The 21004-nt window shown below is 40.4% G+C and overlaps 1 protein-coding gene across 2 annotated transcripts in view; it reads left to right on the top strand.

The window, feature by feature from the left end:
- cntn4 (contactin 4) overlaps positions 1-21004 on the top strand; it is a 191602-nt gene that overhangs the window by 99796 nt on the left and 70802 nt on the right. For both annotated transcript variants that reach the window (XM_040002982.1, XM_040002981.1), the window contains exons 6-8: positions 7978-8181; positions 12004-12106; positions 14265-14449. In XM_040002982.1, coding sequence (XP_039858916.1) covers positions 7978-8181; positions 12004-12106; positions 14265-14449 — 492 coding nt within the window. The remainder of the gene's footprint in view (positions 1-7977; positions 8182-12003; positions 12107-14264; positions 14450-21004) is intronic.

Here is a 21004-nt window from a genome sequence, read left to right as displayed (position 1 = left end):
CTCATGCAAAGTGATCTTTAACCCAGAGGGGAACCACAAAAAACTCTTTTGGGACTTCTGCAATCCCCTGTCCGTGGATCATGTTTGGGAAGTTAAATTTAGTTTCTTTTTTCTTTGACATACCAAACTGAGCTCTTGTAGAAATCTTTTTTTTTCACCATTAAACTTTCTTAATGATTCAGCTTTTAAATAGTGTTTTCAACATCACTTTTCAAATTGAAATCTAAAACAAGTCAGTTCTTGTGTAAAAGCTGCAGTCTGAATATTTTTAGCATGGCAGTAATAGCAATTCTGCAGAGCAGCTGAATTTCTTCAACAATTTGTCTTGAAGATGTCCTGTTTTTATATCAGTGTTGTGTAACCCATAAAATCAATGCCCTGGATGATTGTGTGAGGACCGTTCGGCCAGCTGTGTGAGACATCTCATTATGTCTGTGCTCTCTGCGGTATTTTCCGGCTCATGTTGTGCCATGTAGTCATATGGGTTTTAAACATAGAGCGAGAGCAGGTGCAGCCATAGTCCAAAAGCACTGGAGAGGAAACAAACACAAACAACATGCCTTATCCTGCCTTGAAGTGTCCCTCGTCCCCACGGATCTCCGCTGTGTCATCGGTCTGTGCTCGGCTCTGCGTGCACACAGCGGCCAGAGCCCAAGCCTCAAATGGCACTGATCGGTACAGTACCTGCTCCTTACAGCCCGCAGGAGTATGCAGACCTGCTGTGATAAATTGCCAAGCAGCTAGAGGAGGTGAAGGGAAGGGTTCCTCTAAGGGTGTTTTGCTTAATTGCCAGTCCGTTAACAAGTGGTGGAGTTTGATTAAGCGCAGCAGGAGAATAGTTCATGGCTGTCAGTAATGCTGACTGCAGAACGCCACAATAGCAGATTATGTCACAACATTCAGATTTGATGAGCTGACATCAATAAAGTGACTAAAGTTGTAAAGTGATCACCTCACCCACTGATACCGATAGATTCTATATTCATTCAAATCGGCTGCTGAAAGATGAATAGAGGCTTTGGGAAACGCTGTTTGTGACAAACTGCTCGCGTATGGGGTACGTTTACTGCTCGGGCTCATCTTAGATGCCATAGCAACACTCCGTGTTCATTTCTAATTGCGTGTCTGGTTTCTCTGTGAAACCAGCAGTAGAGATGATGTCAGTGGATGAATTACGGTCCCAGTAGGAGTGACCACAGTGTATATGCTGGGTTTTGTTCCTAAAATGCTTGTTGTTTACATGTTTTCTGCTGAGCATTTGTCTCAATTTAAGCACCGTTTCGCACTAAATTAGATTATTGACCAGGTTGCTGGAGTCTCACAATTACTTAATTTAATCTACTGTGACATCCAGCCATTAATTATTATTAGGAGTAATTATTATCATTTTTAATAACTCCTCAACACTTGTCTAGACCATTGCTTTTTCTAATATTTCTCTTTCTTTAAAACTTCCCATAATGTCAAATCAGAGGCCTAATGAAGCAGATAAGTGCCTGAAGTAAAGTCCTTTGTCTTGATCTGGCTTTTTAACGGTAAGATAAGTCTCATTAAAGTGAGCTTCAGTTTCACCCCTTTCTCAGAGGCTGCTCAAAAGGTTGTGTAGAAACAAGCAGCTTTGATGTCTGTGAATTTAAGGCTGGCTCGTATGAATGGACTCAAAGCTAACTACTCAAAGTAATCCTTGGTATTGTTATAAGCAATTATTTGCTGGCAAACTCTTGGATCTCATGACCTGGAAATGTGTGCCTCACTTATCTTCAAAACCTCCAGCATGGCGTTGCAGGGAGCAGCTGACACCTACATGCTTATAGGTGTGTATTACAGCAGCCTGCCAGGTGCTTTCCCAGGATGACATAGCAACGATGACTCCTGCATCAATTTAAAACCTTTTGCATCATAGTTGTGTTTGTAACACAGTGTCTGTGCTGACAAAGTCTTTGTTTGCTTGGAACAAAGAGAAGTGAAATGTTGCTGACTGAATCAATATGGTTTGAGTTGGGGTTTAAGATGATTGCAGTGTTTTGATTCTTGGTTAGCTTTGTGATTTTGTGACCCGGGTGTAAGCTCTTACCATGAGGTACTGCTGCACTTGACTGGCTCCCACATGTATGCAGTGTGTGTGTGTGTGTGCGTGTGTGCGTGTGTGTGTATGTGTGTGTGTGTGTGTATATTCAATTCAATTCAATTCAATTTTATTTATATAGCGCCAAATCACAACATAAGTCGCCTCAAGGCGCTTCATAGATACAGAGAAAAACCCAACAATCATATGACCCCCTATGAGCAAAGCAAACACTTTGGCAACAGTGGGAAGGAAAAACTCCCTTTTAACAGGAAGAAACCTCCGGCAGAACCAGGCTCAGGGAGGGGTGGGGCCATCTGCTGCGACCGGTTGGGGTGAGAGAAGGAAGACAGGATAAAAGACATGCTGTGGAAGAGAGACAGAGGTTAATAACAGATATGATTCAATGCAGAGAGGTCTATTAATACATAGTGAGTGAGAAAGGTGACTGGAAAGGAAAAACTCAATGCATCATGGGAATCCCCCGGCAGCCTATGTCTATTGCAGCATAACTAAGGGAGGATTCAGGGTCACCTGGTCCAGCCCTAACTATATGCTTTAGCAAAAAGGAAAGTTTTAAGCCTAATCTTGAAAGTAGAGATAGTGTCTGTCTCCTGAATCCAAACTGGAAGCTGGTTCCACAGAAGAGGGGCCTGAAAACTGAAGGCTCTCCCTCCCATTCTACTTTTAAATACTCTAGGAACAACAAGTAGGCCTGCAGTAGCGAGAGCGAAGTGCTCTAATAGGGGTGATATGGTACTACAAGGTCATTAAGATAAGATGGGGCCTGATTATTTAAGACCTTGTATGTGAGGAGCAGGATTTTGAATTCAATTCTGGATTTAACAGGAAGCCAATGAAGGGAGGCCAAAACAGGAGAAATCTGCTCTCTCTTTCTAGTCCCTGTCAGGACTCTTGCTGCAGCATTTTGGATTAGCTGAAGGCTTTTCAGTGAGTTTTTTGGACATCCTGATAATAATGAATTACAGTAGTCCAGCCTGGAAGTAATAAATGCATGAACTAGTTTTTCAGCGTCACTCTGAGACAGGATATTTCTAATTTTAGAGATGTTGCGCAAATGGAAGAACGCAGTCTTACATATTTGTTTAATATGTGCATTGAAGGACATGTCCTGGTCAAAAATGACTCCAAGGTTCCTCACAGTGTTACTGGAGGCCAAGGTAATGCCATCCAGAGTAAGAATCTGGTTAGATACCATATTTCTAGGCTTTTCAGGGCCGAGTACAATAACCTCAGTTTGATCTGAATTAAGAAGCAGAAAGTTAGCGGCCATCCAGGTCTTTATGTCTTTAAGACATTCCTGCAGTTTAACTAATTGGTGTGTGTTATCTGGCTTCATGGACAGATAGAGCTGGGTGTCATCTGCATAGCAGTGAAAATGTATGCTATGTCTTCTAATGATGCTGCCTAAGGGAAGCATGTATAATGTAAACAGAATTGGTCCTAGCACTGAACCCTGTGGAACTCCATAATTAACCTCAGTGTGTGAAGAGGACTCTCCATTTACATGAACAAACTTGGAGTCTATTAGATAGATATGATATAAACCACTGCAGTGCAGTACCTGTAATACCTACAGCATGTTCTAATCGCTCTAATAGGATATTATGGTCAACAGTATCGAACGCTGCACTAAGGTCTAGCAGGACAAGCACAGAGATGAGTCCACTTTCAGAGGCCATAAGAAGATCATTTGTAACCTTCACTAAAGCTGTTTCTGTGCTGTGATGAGCTCTGAAACTCTTCAAATAAACCATTCCTCTGCAGATGATCTGTTAGCTGTTTGACAACTACTCTTTCAAGGATTTTTGATATGAAAGGAAGGTTGGAGATTGGCCTATAATTAGCTAAGACTGCTGGGTCTAGAGATGCTTTTTGAGTAAAGGTTTAACTACAGCCAGCTTGAAGGCCTGTGGTACATAGCCGATTATTAGAGATAGGTTGATCATATTTAAGATCGAAGAATTAATTAATGGCAGGACTTCTTTGAGCAGTTTTGTAGGAATGGGGTCTAAAAGACATGTTGATGGTTTGGAGGAAGTAATTATTGAAGTTAACTCAGAAAGATCAATTAGAGAAAAAGAGTCTAACTTAACATCAATGGTACTAAGAGTAGCTGTAGATAATATTACATCTGTGGGATGATTACTGGTAATTTTTTCTCTAATGATAAAGATTTTATTTGTGAAGAAGTTCATGAAGTCATTACTAGTTAACGTTAAAGGGATTGTTGGCTCAAAAGAGCTCTGACTTTTTGTCAGCCTGGCTACAGTGCTGAAGAGAAACCTGGGGTTGTTCTTATTTTCTTCAATCAGTGATGAATAGTAAGATGTTCTGGCTTTGCGGAGGGCTTTCTTATAAAGCAGCAAACTATTTCTCCAGGCTAAATGATGATCCTCTAGATTTGTGACACGCCATTTCCTCTCCAGATTACGAGTCATCTGCTTTAGGGCACGTGTTTGAGAATTATACCACGGAGTCAGGTACTTCTGATTAGAGACCTTAGTTTTCACAGGAGCTACAGTATCCAGAGTCGTACGTAGTGAGAAGGTGAAATTATTAACAAGATAATCGACCTCTGTTGGAGTAGCGTTCAGATAGCTGCTCTGCTCTGTGTTGGTACAGGGCATTGAAGATGATAACAGTGGGTGGATTATATTCTTAAACTTAGTTACAGCACTTTCAGAAAGACATCTACTGTGATAAAGTCTACTCTCCACCGCTGTGTAATCAATTATTGTAAATGTAAATGTTAACAGGAAATGATCAGACAGGAGAGGGTTTTCAGGAAACACTGTTAAATGTTCAGTTTCTATGCCATATGTTAAAACAAGATCTAGAGTGTGATTAAAGTGGTGGGTGGGTTCTTTTACATTTTGAGAGAAACCAATTGAGTCTAATAACAGATTAAATGCCATGTTGAGGCTGTCATTCTTAGCATCTACGTGGATGTTAAAATCACCCACAATAATTATTTTATCTGAGCTCAGAACTAAATTAGATATAAAGTCTGAGAAATCAGACAGAAACTCTGTGTAAGGCCCAGGTGGACGATAGATGATAACAAGTAAGACTGGTTTCTGAGTTTCACAGCTGGGGTGGACAATGTTAAGCATCAGGCTTTCAAATGAATTAAAAGTCTGTCTTGGTCTTTCATTAATTAATAGGCTGGTGTGAAAAATTGCTGCCACACCGCTCCCTCGGCCTGTGCTTCGAGATTTCTGGTAGTTAGAATGACTCGGGGGTGTTGATTCATTTAAACTAACCCAATCATCCTGCTGCAACCAGGTTTCTGTAAGGCAGAGTAAATCGATTTGTTGATCAATTATTAAGTCATGTACTAACAGAGACTTGGAGGAGAGAGACCTAATATTTAATAATCCACATTTCACTGTTTTACTCTTTGGTTCAGATGTGGATACTGTATTGTTCTTTCTTTGTAATTGTTTATGTTTAAGTTGTTTGTTGCTGGTTTTTAGTTTGTTTTTTGTCTGTTTGGGAGCTGACACAGTCTCTATGGAGATGGGTTTTTGGGGGGGTAGCAGGAGGAGAGAAGCTGCAGAGAGGCGTGTAAGACTGCAACTCTGCTTCCTGGTCCCAACTCTGGATAGTCATATTTTGGGGGGTTTAATAAATTTGTCCATATTTCTAGAAATGAGAGCTGCTCCATCCAAAGTGGGATGGATGCCGTCTCCCCTAACAAGACCAGGTTTCCTCCAGAAGGTTTGCCAATTATCTATGAAGCCCACATCATTTCTGGGACACCACTCAGACAGCCAGCAATTTAAGGAGAACATGCGGCTAAACATGTCACTCCTGGTCTGATTGGGGAGGGGACCAGAGAAAACTACAGAGTCCGACATTGTTTTGGCAAAGTTGCACACCGATTCAATATTGATTTTAGTGACCTCCGATTGGCGTAACTGGGTGTCATTACTGCCGACGTGAATTATGATCTTACTGAATTTACGTTTACCCTTAGCCAGCAGTTTTAAATTTCCTTCAATGTCGCCTGCTCTGGCCCCTGGAAGACAATTGACTATGGTTGCCGGTGTCTCTAGCTTCACATGTCTGAGAACAGAATCACCAATTACCAGAGTTTGACCCCCGGCGGGTGCGTCGCCGAGTGGGGAAAAACGGTTAGACACATGAACGGGTTGGTGGTGTACCTGGGGCTTCTGTTTAGGACTATGCTTCCTCCTCACTGTGACCCAGCCGCCCTCTTTCCCCAGCTGCTTGGGGTCTGCCGGGGAACAGCTAGCGGGGCCTAAGCTATCTTCGGCTGCACCAGCTACAGGGGCCTGGCTAGCTATGGGTGAATGAAGGGTGCGAAGCAGAGTCTCCAATTCAGTAATCCTGGCCTCCAGAGCTGCAAATATGCTACATTTGTTACAGATATCATTACTGCTAAAGGAGGCCGAGGAGTAACTAAACATCTGACACAATGAGCAAGAAAGTGCAGGAGGGACAGGTGAAGTAGCCATGGTGCTAACGAGTCGGCTACGAGCTAAGCTAAGCTAAGCTAGCGAAACAGTACAGAGACAGTGAGTGAATACGTTGGCTATAAATTAGGTAGTGAGTACACAGAAAGTGTGCTTCGGATGAAGCACGTGAAGATTATACTATGAAAAAGAATGTATTTAAAAGTTGTTAATTAAATTGCTAAGCAAATAAGCTACTCAGAAACACCACTGTGTTTGAGCAGGAACAGGAAGTAATACTCTACCGCAGAGCGAGCGAACACCAAGTGACACACACACACACAGACACAGACAGATGTGTCTGTGTGTGTGTGTACCTGTTTAGGCATCCTTGTGAGGACCAGAAATTGGCATTCTACTGTACTTGTGGGGACACACATCACGAGTTTGAAGGAATTTTTGAGGCTCAAAATGTGGTTTTAATGTCAGGGTTATAATGGTTAGGGTAAGCAGCTAGAGAAAGCGTTATGCCAATTAGATGTCCTCACTAAGATAGCAAAATGAGAATGTGTGTGTATATATAAATAGAAAGAGAAGCGTGTTGCTTTAAGGGTTTTTTGAAGGAGACAAAAGCCTATAATCGATTCATTTTGATCTTGAAATGTGTTTAGCAGTTAGCACTGCTGCTAACACTAAATGTGATTAAAGTAGTAGTTTAACTATTTTTAGCTTGCACTTCCTTTACTAAAGGAAAACTTGATCATCACAGTATAACACAAACTGGTCGAAATGGTTTCTCACTGTTCAATCACAGGCATTGTCATTTATGGATACACTTCCTGGAAGTGATAATAACTGGAATTTCTAAACTTATGTTTAGAGAAATTGTTGAATGCTAAATGCAAAGTTTCCTGGCTTTCAGAGTATTTCTTCTTGGTACAATCCTTCCAGTTGGACTGAAGTTTCTTGAAGGCAGTTGCCTGGTTTATCTGGACTAAAGAGTTTTGGGTTTTTTTTTACCTTTTTTTGTTTGTTTGGGTTTTTATTTTGTTTTTTGTTTTTTATAATTTCTTTTCATTTTCTGCTTATTATTGTCCCTATCTACTTTTTTGCCATCTTTGTTGGAAACTCCTTTGTGAATTCTAGTAGGGTGCCTAGGGAGCAGTAATTATTCATGACAACACAAACCCCAGCTCCCAAATCCCTATTTGCATATTCAGACCTAATCAACATGAAAAATGGTCATTAAAGTGAATCCGGATAATTACATTTGTTTTCAACCTCTCACGGATCCTGATATCAATTTTCACCTTAGCATGATACAACTTAGTCACCGTTCTCACTCCCCAGAGGTGGTCTCAAGCTTATTTCACACCGCAGCCACATCACCCATAAAAATCTCAGTTCCCTTTACCCTTTTCATGAGCCCTTCCTGCATTTAAATATATTTTTTTATATCCTTATCCACAGATCTGGTATTTTCCTGGATCTTCAATGAGTACCCGACATTTGTGAAGCAGGATACACGTCGCTTCATCTCCCAGGAGACAGGGAATCTGTACATTGCTAAAGTGGAGCCCTCAGATGTTGGCAACTACACTTGTGTGGTGACCAACACCGTCACCAAGACCCGTGTCCAGGGCCCGCCCACTCCACTTGTGCTCCGCAGTGATGGTGAGCTCACACTTATGCCAGTTAACAGCATATAAGAACACTGGTTAGTGCGACAAAAAGGTTTTACTGTTTTGTGATAGAATTTATAGACTGTTGGGGTACACTCAAAAATGATTCTTCACCCTCAAACATCAGAACAGTCATTTGAGTAAAATGTAACTAAAATATATATAAAATTAAAGGTTTATTTATGCATGGAATGTTTTGGAAAAATTACATATAATTAAATTAGTTAAAGGCAATATTGGGCAGTATGTAGTCACTGATTTACTTCATTTCCTAAAGTATGTGCTGTGTGCTTCATCATTCTGCTGGGTCTCAGTCTATTACTCAACCTTTGGAGCAAAGCAGGGTTTATTTCAATGCTGACAAATTATTGCAGTTTAACACTACATCCCCCAAAACTGTGATTTTGCAGTGTTGCATGCATATGCATATTAAGTGCACATTTTAAATGCAATAGGAAATAATCATTTCTATTTCTGTGCTCCTTTGTTATAAAAACAAAACAAAACTGCAGTTTCTTTGATACAACAGGAAAGCCAGAATCACTTGGCTGATTTAGTGCAGCGCTCTTTAGAATTTGTACAGGTCTTACCCATAGCAGCAAGCCAACATGGCTGCTGTTGGTACCTCCCAAAAAACTTTGTTTCAAAGAACACGAATGAAATTCAAAGGTTAATTATCTCCTCCTCTGCTAATTTCAGCCTGTCCTTTTACATGTGGACCTAATGCTTAAGGCTGGCCTTATCAAGCCACTTCAGATGAAAGGTCATTCTCAGCAAGTAATCTAATTGTAGGCTTCTATCCCAGAAGCATGTTCCATATTCTTAAGTAATGCTGAAAAATATGAGAATGTCATAAAGGACATTTAATATAATCTTCCCAATAATGATAGATGATTTGATGTAATAAAAAAAACGACATTTAAGTAGGCAGAATCACTTCTAATCACAACGCACACTTTAAGCTTTTTTTACATGACTTACATGCTATACTAGCTTTAATGTTAATGTTTAACTCAGTTATAATAACCTATGATTAGAAATAAAGGCTTGCTTTGATTTACATTAATGACCACTGGTCATGAATATTAATATGTGTTAATATTAATATTGTTTTAAGTTTATGTTTGAAACTTAGTTTCAGATTGTTTCTAAGGTCGATTTCCAATATTTCGATTTTGTTTTAATCATTTGAAAAAATGCTTAGTTTAAGTGTTAATTTATTTTTAGCATGAGGTGCCAAAAAGAACCAAAATCAAACTCTTGACACAGAACTTCATGAATAAAAACCAAACCTTTATTCAGGCTCTGTATGAAGTCAAAGTATCTTAAACGATTGCATATTAGGAATAGCAAACAGAGAAAACAGCACAGGTTTAGTACACAGAGAACTTGACAAACGACAAAGGAAGACAGCAACTATATATATGACTGTGGCAGAGCGGAGACACCTGGGAAACTAGACACAGCTGAACTAAATTAGATAATAATTAATGAGGAAGTAAAACTGAAATGACCATCAACATTAAACAGGACATAACATGAGATAGAGATGAAGCTTCACAAAAAATTACAACGAGACATTTGGGAGGCTAGGCTAAACTAAATGAATGATGCAGCTGGTATGAAATCTACACTGGGGGAAAAAACAGGATAGAATGTAACAACAATGTAACAACAACTAAAAACCAAAAACTCAATGAGACGATGAACTGGATATAAAATGAAATAATAAATAGAAGCCAAGACAAAGGAAAAATAAAGCTAAATATGAAACTGACAGTTACAGAAGTAAAGAAACTCTAAACAGCAAACGCTAGGAAAACATCATCAAACAGAGAATTTAATAATAACCCTGAATTCAAAGTCTAAAACATAGGGTTCAAAACGACAGGACCATAACTTTTTTATATAACATGAAGTATTTATTGCATTAAGATGTAATATGTTTATAGTAAGTTCACAATGTAGACACAAGGCTTCATGCCGTGCAGACGTCCCAGTCTCCAGGAACAGAAACAGCCTTTCCAAACCGGAACTGACAAGTTCAACCAAACTAACAAAGACTGAAAGCAAAGACATACTCGCTTTATTTTTGTTTCATTGAAGGACATTGTATTTCAGTTAGTTTTCATCTTTTTTTTTAACTAAAATGTTTTCCTCACCTAGTTTGAGTTTTTCAGTTTTTAATTAACTGTTATAACCTTGATGGTTTTAAGTAGAATTTTCTATGAATAAGTCCAGTATATCAGTGTATTGAGTTTGAAAACATTTAAAGGGAATAATGTTTTTATACATAAACAAACACAAATAAACTCAAAAGATAAACATTTTGAATGATTTAATAAAGACATTTCCCCGAAGATGCAATTTTTACATTCATAAATATAAAATTACTTTTACCTGCAATTTTGCTATTTTATCCAGTGTTTGTGAGTATACACACTAATTTAATAGAAGTTGCATATAAACACAAAATGTTTTTTTTACGTATTATCTTGCTTACAGTCATCTGTCGGACTAAAAAAAGTTGATGAAACTAAATCTAATATCAAGAAGACGGCTAAGCTAGTTGGTCAGTGGTGAGTCCAGCAGAGATTCCAAAGCACTTTCATTCTCTGCTTCTGCACTTTTTTCATTACAACATTAGTTCAGCACAGCAGCAACACCAACATATCAGGAGTCAGCTCGACCTCATCGTCATGAAGTGGAGCTCAGGTAGGGGATGCGGGTGCGGGTGGGGTGTGGGGGGGGTTCAGGTTGGCACATTAAATATGTGTCCCCTACAAAAGGTTATGGTATGAGACAATTACCCGTCCACTTCCTCCTGTCTGCTTTAATATGGGTGATAGTGCTGTGGTTAAGTTTCAGTGACAGTTGTGATAAGGATCTGAATGAGCTTTCACAGTCACTCAGGGAGCCATCCTGATAACACATGCCTCACCAAATCAACGAGATGAAATTGGCCTGTTTCCTCCATCTCTAGAGCTATTTGTGCAACACAGCCCTGAATTGCAGCAAAGGGGGAAAAACCTGTTGTTACATTGGTGGATGACAGTACCTTAGAAACGGCATTTCGTGCACCCGTGCTGAGCGCTGGCAGAGCTGAGAGAAATGACAGCACGCCAAGTAGCAAATTCATTGATGTAATTTGCCTCAGTGTCGTTTTAAGGGAAACGAATAAAATTCACAGGTGCTTTTCTTTCCTATGGATGTAAGACACGAGTCTCAAATACATCTATACCAAAGCTAGAACAGCAGAAAATCCACATTCTGTCTTCTTCTCTGCCTATCCAGAGATTTTTAGCATGCACAGCAGCAATATTATAATCCACCAGAGCTGCTTCACCAACAGGAAGCTTTGTAGACACAGTGGCAGCACCCAGGGGGATTTTATGGGCCCATTTTCTGGTTCATAGCTGTTAGCGCTACAACCAGATGAAACTCATCTGGATGTAAAAGCTCAAACCGTCTATGAATTCTCAGTCTGTTTGTTGTTGTTTTTTTCTTTTTGGGGTTTTGTCAGTTGAACATCAGCGTGTCGCATGTCCACATGGAGAGAATATGTTTTTTGCTTTTTCTTCTCATTACTTTCAACGGGAGGGCATCCTGTGACAATGCTGAGAGCAGTGCTGGTGTCTGCTGCTCAGCACGGAAGTAAAAAAAAATAATGCTGCACACAGAAAGGTTTTCAGCTTTTGGGTAGCAACAGAAGAAACCACAACGCTGTATTTTTTAACTTCTTTTGCCTGACTTGTTAAACTTGAATAAAAAAAATCTTTCTTTGCACTAACACTCATTTGCATTTCTCTTTCAGGTGTTATGGGTGAATACGAGCCAAAGATTGAAGTTCAGTTTCCAGAGCTTGTTCATGTTGCCAAAGGATCCACTGTAAAACTTGAATGCTTCGCCCTGGGAAAGTAAGCTCACTTTTAGTACAGGCTCAGCATGCTCACGACCATTTAAAAGAAATATGTTGTGAGAAAATGTTACGTTTTCGTAACGTGTGCTTTGCCATTTCACTACAATCCTGGTATGTTTCAAGCCTGGCTGCACATCTGACAAATTCGAGAGTGTTGTGGTGTAAGGATCTTCAGCTAAAATATACAGCTTTGTAACACAGTGTACTGAAGCACAAAACACACGGCTAAAGTAAAAAAAGTGCTGAACAGTTACACTAAACTCTGTGGTGCTAGGTTATTTTTGCAGCTTCACATCCACAGAGAATGAAATCCCCACATTAAACTTTCATTCAGAATCACCATTAATTGCCATATTTGTTGTTGTTTTTTTGTCTCCAGTTTTGCCTCTTTATCCACCACAGTAGATTTCAGTTCAAACAGTCAAGATGTTGATTAACTTTTTAACTTTAATTCAAATTATTTGCATTCACTGCTTATGAATTACAGCATTTTTTATTCACAGTCCCCCACTTTCAGTTCAGTATTTACACAGTTGACTGATAGTGACTGATGTTGAGGGACGCCATTATTAGGCTGAAAAAAATCAAATCAAATCAAATCAAATCAAACCAACCTATCAGACAGGTTTTCAAAATTTTAGAAGTAGCCAAATTAACAAAGTAGAATCAGTGTTATAGTATTAGCATGTATGGCTGCCAATAGAACTGGGTCTCTAGTTTGGATTGGTGTAACAAACAAAGTAGCTGGATGAATTATGAAGTGTACAAGGCTATACTCTGCTCAGCCAAATAGTGGGCATAGTTTGGGGATGGTCCCTTCCTGTTCCAACACGACTTTGCACCAGTGCACAAAGCAAGGTCCATAAAGAGATGGATTAGTGAATTTGGTGTGGAAGATCTTGACTGGCCTGCACAGAGTCCTGACCTCAACCCAATAGAACACCTTTGGCATGTATTAGAGTGGAGACTGCAAGCCAGGCCTTCTTGTCCAACATTACCGTCCTACCTCACAAATGTGCTTCTGAATAATGTTCAAATATTCCCATAAACACACTCGTAAACCTCGTGGAAAGCCTTCCCAGAAGGGTTGAAGCGGTTATAGCTGCAGAGGGTGGGTTGATATCGTATTAAACCCTATGGATTAGGAATAGGATGTCACCAAGTTCATATGCATGTGAAGGCAAACGAGCAAGACTATGAAGACGTTTCTGCAAGAAACAGTAGACTAGAGTAGATGCAGTTTCTATATTCAAATTGATATTTTTTGTACCATAGAATATAACAAAGGCATCAAGGTTACATTTTATTTAGTTCATTCACCTAATGCACTTATTTTATCTCAGCGTAGGAGTCTTTGCCATTTATCATCAGCAAAGCTTCCCTGCTCTCGGTTTTATTGTGTGCATCTCCTCACATACATGGAGTGGACCAGAAGAGCTCGTCTGCAATAAAAGTTTCTCAGCAACTGTTAAATCATAAAGAGTGCGAGAAAGGAGAGGGAGAGGACGACGGTGACTCATCATCAAACGTTTTAGTCGTCATCTTTTGCAAACAAACGTAGCTTTGGTGCGGCACCTTCAAACAGCGCAATCAGCGCACTACTGCTGATGCCTGGTGTATTCACAGAACAACACACAATTTAAGTTTGTCAGTATCCAGTATCACATCAATTTACAATCCAAATATCAGATCAGTGCAAACCTAATGCTTCATGTATACAAGATACCTTTCCACATAACAGATACTAATATATGCAATCTGCTTAGCTAGATGATTTGAACGCCATCATGTTTTTTATGAAAATTATGGTGCAGGACATTTACAGGGTAAGCCATCTGAATTTGATCCATAGTTCGCAGAGTCTCCTCTTGAAGCTTGGATCTTATAGATTTCAATTCAGGGTTAATTCGAGCACAACATCCACCGGTCTTGAAAATTACTGAAAGAGTGAAGTATGACTCAGTGATGGTTTTACTTATAAAAAGAATATTTTTTAAAAATTTTCTTGCAGATAATTGGTATACACGCTTTCTACATTCTGGCAGTTCATACTCTAATTCTGCTTTATCATTTCCAATAAAGGTAAATGCATATAAACATTTTTGTCTCTTGTGTCACCCTACCAGCTTCAAAAACACATTTACCTCTCTTCACAGCCCAGCACCTTCTATAAGCTGGAGGAGAGTCGACAATGTGCCATTCCCTAGGAAAGTGGACATGAGAAAGGCCAGCGGCGTGCTGGAAATCCCATATTTCCAGCAGGAGGATGCCGGCACGTACGAGTGTGTGGCTGAAAACTCCAGGGGAATGAACACAGTGAAAGGAAAGCTCTCTTTCTACGGTAGGTGATCCAGTCGTGCATGAATATTTGACCACCGTGCACCACATCTGTCAGACCTGCTCAGACTGAAAGGCAGCAAAAGCAGACACAACTTTTTCTCGCAAAGCCGGCTGCGGCGATCAGCAGAGGCTCGGCGTGGCATGCGCGAGGAAAGAGGTTTGTTTTAACGGCACATCAAAATGATTAAAGGCCATCAGCCATGATGCCTCTAATATTTTGATCCAGATTAAAGGGTGATGTGGATGAGGCTGAGCCCTTGGATACGACCTTGTTGGTGAGCCTCGTATTGGGTTTCCACCAGATGGCATCGTGATTCACGTCCAACTTGACGGGAGATCAAAGCTGTTAAATGTACTATACATAGACCAGTGGCACATATGTCAGGGCCTTAATCTGCACAGCAGCATCTGGATCAACGGGAAGGGGGGTTAGGAGATTTCAGTCATTGTTGCTGACAGTGTCACAGTTGATGCCACACCCACTGAGTTCAGATAGTAGAAGTAGAGATTACCAAAGACTATTTAATTCCAAAATTAAACACCCACTGTGAGAAACACTATCTGCAAGTAACACACACATCTCAACATTTTAAAGGTTTTTTGCTGCTTTTTATTTTATTTTTTTTTGGCAAAATGATAAATGTGGAGATCTTGATTTATTATTTTGGCGCATATTTGTCACTCTTACATGTTTCAGATCACTGAGTAAAAGAACAGATGAGAAACAAAGACTGTTGTTTCAGTCTGGAAAGGTTTCCAAAGCCATTTTTAAGGCTTTGGAACTTCAGTGAACCACAGCGAGAGCCATTATCCACAAATCGAGAAAACCTTCAACAGGATTGACCGACCAACCAAAATTACCCCAAGAGCTCATTGACGACTCATCCAGGAGGTGTCAAGGCGAAACCACCGCTGACCCAAAAGAACACAAAGTCTTGCCTCAGATTTGCCAAAAACATCTCGATGATCCTGAAAGGTTTTCGCAAATTACACCTGGTGTAAAACTACCACAGCGTTTCATAAAAAGAACATCATACCAAAAGTCAAATATGGTGGTGGTAGAGTCTTTGGTGCTTCAGGACCTGGAAGACTAGCTGTAATTAATGGAACCATGAATTCTGCTCTCTACCAGAGAATCAATTCATTTCCTGAAGCTCAAAAGCACTTGGGTTATTTAGCAGGACAATGACCTGAAACACACCAGCAAGTTGAATGCAAGTTGAACCTCTGAATGCCTTTAAAAAAAACAACCTAAATGAAGACTAGAGTGGCCTAGTCAAAGTCCAGACTTAAATCTGATTGAGATCTTTTGGGATTAACTGAAACAGTCAATTTCTGCTCAAAAACCTTTCTTCGGTGGCTGAATTAAAGTGGTTTTACAAAGAAGACGGGGCCAAAAGACTTATTGTGAGTCATCACAAAAGTTGCACAGTCAGTTATTGGATTTAGAGGGTAATTAATTTTTCACACAGGACCAGGTAGGTTTGGGCAGCTTTTTTCCCTTAATGAATGAAAACATCATTTAAAAACTTTTATATTTACTCCGATTATTTTGACTGAAATTAAAGTTTGTTTGCTGATCGGAAACATGTAAGTGTGACAAATATCCCCCCCCAACCCCCAAAAAAAGAAAAGAAAAAAAGTATGGAAAGGGGAAAGCTTTTACAGCACATAACCCCAAAGGATTTATAGAATATATATCCATCTTTCTGTATGCTTAATCATGCTTTTGTCCTTTTTCCCCTCAAACTTCTCTGAAGTTATCAAAGAGGGACTGAAACTTAGGGAGAGAGGAAAGAAAGAAAGAAAGAAAGAAAGAAAGAAAGAAAGAAAGAAAGAAAGAATTTAGAGTATTATTTGTATAGCCACACTGTTAGATAAAAGAATTCTAGTAAAAGTCAATTTATGTTCCTACAGGAAGAATGTGTGTCCAGGTGCCTATGTGTACCTTTTGAGAGGTCAAAAAGGTAAATACATTTTCTGAAAGAGTAAAGGGTACATATTTGCACTGTTTCTCTTAGATTTTATGGTACAGTATCCAAAGACAGTCCGTGTTCTGCCAAATACAAAAAGAAATAAGGTTAAAAATAATTTTACTCTTAGGTTTTAAGGCTATACTGAATATTTAAGTCAGATGAAAAGCATGTAATCCATTCTGACAAGTTTCATTCTGTATCCATCATGTGTATCAGCTGCGCGGTGGTTTTTCTCCTTGTGCGCCGCATTATTCCTGCAGTCTGAAGACGTGTGTTAGAAGTGCATGAATAAGTAAATATAAAAGATCTAAATTTTAAATGAAGGGGAACCCTGTACCCAATTTCTGACTTTTTTTTAAAGTTCTGGTTTTATACCGTTACATAAATTGTTACCAGAGGTTAAACATTGGTCTCTGCAATTCTATGAAAAATAAGTATCCCAGTGCTCCAATAGTTTGTAGCAGCATGACTTTGTCAGGCTCTCACACCGTTTAGAGGAATTTTGGTCCACTCTTCTTTACAAAATGACATCAGTTCATTGACCTTTGCAGGTATTTGTTTAAACATAGCTCTCTGAGAGCATTTTCACACCTTTTGTTGGTCTACTTTTCACACAGATGAAAATCCAAGTGAGCAAAAATGCGTCATTACAAGCCACGCGAGAATGTTCAGTCAGCTTACTGGGTAGATGTGTCCTGGGCTGGAGCAACAAAAGCAATTAGGAGAACATGGAGAATTTACATTCATTTCATGGCTAGTTGCTGGCCAAGAGAGACCTCTGGACAGCTATAGTAATTTAATTCAATTCAATTTTATTTATACAGCGCCAAATCACAACGACAGTCGCCTCAAGGCGCTTTATATTGTAAGGTAGACATTATAATAATACATACAGAGAAAAACCCAACAATCACCCCCTATGAGCAAGCACTTTGGCGACAGTGGGAAGGAAAAAACTCCCTTTGAACAGGAAGAAACCTCTGACAGAACCAGGCTCAGGGAGGGGCGGGGCCATCTGCCGTGACCGGTTGGCGTGAAATATAGTACATTGCCACATCCTAGCATGCGAAGCATACATGGCTATGGGAAGTTTTTTTTAGCTCAAACTTGCAATGCACATCTGGTACTTTTTCATTCATTCTGCTGTTTGCTTCTGTCCTTGGGACCATTGCCCTGTTGCATGACCCAGTTTTAACCACACTTGTGTTGAACAGATAGTCTCACTTTTGACTATATCGAGTTTATGGTCAACTCAAAGACGGTAAGATGCCTGGGTGCTGCAGCTGCAAAACAAGCCCAAATCATCACCCCTCCACCACCATCCCTGCTATGCTATCTTTAGCAACATTGGCCAAGAAAAAGAGATTTTCCCCTGGCAACGTTTCCAAACAAGCCATATGTTTTCTAATTGTACTGTCGTGAACTTTAACATGCTAACTGAGGCCTGTAGCTCAAAACCACTCGAGCGTTTTTTCCTGTTTCTCTGAACGTTGCGTGGCCTGGCTTTTTGGTGAATTCCTATGAAAGCATTAGGGGTGTACTTAGTTTTTCGAATGACTTTATCTTCAAATTGTATGTGTAAATTATCTTGGTAACTGTTCGAAACAGCTGCTAATGCAGTTTTGAATAACCAGATCAAACTGTGCTGTTACATTCATGTTTGCAGCAACATTTGAACCAGGATATTTCATTTCCACCAAGGTCTTTGAGACTGTTTACTTGTGCTTTTCACATTCTGTGGCGTTTCCTCCCACCTCGACATCTCTCTGTTTTCTTCCTTCTTATTTTCTCCCCTTCCAGTCCTGCTGTGTCAGCCGTCACAAATAACTCATTTGAGGCATTAAACAATTTGCCGTTATTTATAACAGCCCTGGAAGCACTTAGCCTCGCTCACTCTAACGGGCCAGGAGCACGCTGTGATCCGCCAATGCTTGATTCGTCCCTCTGAGCCACCTCTCCTCTCTCAGTTTTGATGGCTTTTGTCAGCCTCTCCCTCTCTCTCACCCCTGCTGTCTGCAGCCAGGTGATAAAAATCAGTAATCTTATTTTGAACTCCCTTTGAATTAAGCCTTTGAGACATTCGTCAGCAGTGTAAGCCAATGGGGGGATCGATAAGGGTATCTCTTGTACATCTAAGCAAGCTACAGTGAAAGGCGAGCATGGCTTTTGTGTTAGACAGGAAGGAATGAAGGGGTTACTTTATGGAGGCACATCGGTCACACTTTTAATACCACTCTTGATGTACTAAGAGACAGAAGCACTGCTTTGTTTTTCTCTCTAATACACAGAAAATGTGAAGGAGCTATGTTTGTATTACAACAGCATTTTTACAGGAGGTTTCCATCTCTTCTTTCCTGTCTTCATGTATTTTAATAAATAAACGATTTAGCTTGAGGCCAAAGCAGATTTACAAAATCAGCTACACCTTGTGATCATATTGTTTTTTCTCCTTATTAGTCATAATTCTGTACTGGATGAAGTTCCTAACAGCAAATCCAAGCCATAGACAAAAAGGTTTGTTAAATTTCCCCTGTGAAGAAAACGCTTTGAAAAGAAATGGGCTTTTGCTCACTTGCTGATGTCGATATTACTCAGAGGGGAAGTAAATGCAGAACTGTGACAGGTTAGTTTCCCTGTTGTGTTCCCATTTGTGTTTTTGCTGGCTTACCGCTGCATTATCTCGTAGTGATTCCACCGATAAGGCAAATTCCCATCTTTCCTCTGCTTTAGCCTCTTGACGTCGCACCTGATTGTTTGTGTGCTTAGCCCCAGTGCAGGCTGGGACGGGCTGCCGGCTTTCATTTGGCAAGCGTTTTCTGAGGGTCGATGCGCCCGCAGCATGTGAGGGATAGAGCGAAGGATGCTGACAGCGACGGGGGGCAAAGAACAACGATGACAATGCGGCTCAGAAAAATGTGGCGGGTGGGGGCAGCCCAGTCAGACTCTGATGGAGAGCTGGTGTAGCATGAATGGATGTTAGGCTAAATAAGTGGTGATGGTAACGTTTATAGAAAGTCTAGTTTCACATCTTTTCCATTTGTTGCAGCAAATGTATACAGGCACATATGGTGCAGCTGACTGAATGCCTACAAAGCTTGCACTCATGTACAGCATCAATATGAATTTAGTGATTTTGTGTTTACTGCATATAGAAAACACCTCAAGCAAAGAATTTAAAAAATGGTCAATTTTATTGACATATAGTGATAACACTGAGAGGAAACCAGGGGCGATGGGTTTAATCTCCAGGCCCTGAAAATCAGGCACAATTCTGTGGTGGAAATCACTCCATGGACTCAGGAACAAGTCTTTGTTTGCTCACAAGTTTTCACGTCCCCCCTGTGTGTGAGTGGGTTTGAGTCCACTGTCCAGAGACAGGCTTGTTAAATAAACTGGTGATTCTAGATTGGCTGTAGGTGCACATGAGTGTGAATTATTGTCTGTGTGTCTGTGTGTGTTAGCTCTGCAGCACACCGGTGACCTGTGCGGGGTGTACCCCACCTCTCACCCAATCTCAGCTGGAACAGGTTGTAATGCATGCAGGAGCAACATAATGTAGTCGATGTCTTTTTCCAGGTCTCTGTCATTTCAGCAACAATTCCAAACTATGTTCTGCACACATTCCAACAGCAGGAGCTAAACTGGCATGCCTTGACTTCAAACCTGTCACCCACTGAAAACGTTTGGAGCATTTTGAAGCGATGAAGATATCCGCCGAGGCCCAAACTGTTGAGCAGAAACATTCATATTTAGCAAGAATATGAAAACATTTCACTTTCAAAATTAAATCACTACATCTCCTCTTTTCCCAAATGCTTACAGAGGCTGGTTGAAAGCATTTGGTGTTATAGCAGCGGGCATGTAAATGCAACATTAAAACGAAACAAAACAGGAAAAACAGTTAGATCCATCCATCCATCTTCTGTGAGTTGAGTCTTACGGGCTGGAGCCTATCCTAGCTTTAATATGACGAGAGGCAGGAAGAAGCTGAAGTACCTCGATGGAACATGCAAGCTCATACATACATCTGACACGAGCCCAGGACCTTTTTGCTGTGAGGTGACAGTGCAAACCGCTGCACCACCGTGCTGCTGTTGAAAATAATAGTCCAGTATAATATATGCTCATACTGCATGAATGCATACAACCCAATAGGGTAACATTTTATACAAGGAAAGCCCATTCCATTTAAGCTTTCACAGTTTGGAAGGTAGATGATACGGTGTATGTCTGTGTTCTCAGTCATCCAGGCCATTGTAGTCTAAGGAGCTTGGAAAGAAAAGCGTCTGGACTTCTTTAAGTTGCTTGAAGACGTTCTCTCAACCGAGAAGATTCTTCAGTTCTAGGGTCAAATGGTGGAGAGATCCCTTCCCAGACGCCTTAACGCCAACACACACCCTGGGCCTTTTGACCCTTAGGCAATAACATGATAGGGTGGGGCTAGTATTCACAGCGGGTTCACCCGAAACCTTGGCTGAGGTTACGTCTACGCTAATTCGTCTACAAATGCTCCGCATCCACACTGTCGTTTTCAGTCGTTTTCGAAAAGAAACGACTGAAAACGCTTATGTTCTGCACAG

Source organism: Simochromis diagramma, unplaced genomic scaffold, assembly GCF_900408965.1.
Source record: "Simochromis diagramma unplaced genomic scaffold, fSimDia1.1 OVJJ01000646.1, whole genome shotgun sequence".
Classification (NCBI taxonomy): Eukaryota; Metazoa; Chordata; class Actinopteri; order Cichliformes; family Cichlidae; genus Simochromis; species Simochromis diagramma.
The sequence above is the reverse complement of the archived record's forward strand: the minus strand, read 5'-3'. Positions and strand labels throughout refer to the sequence as shown.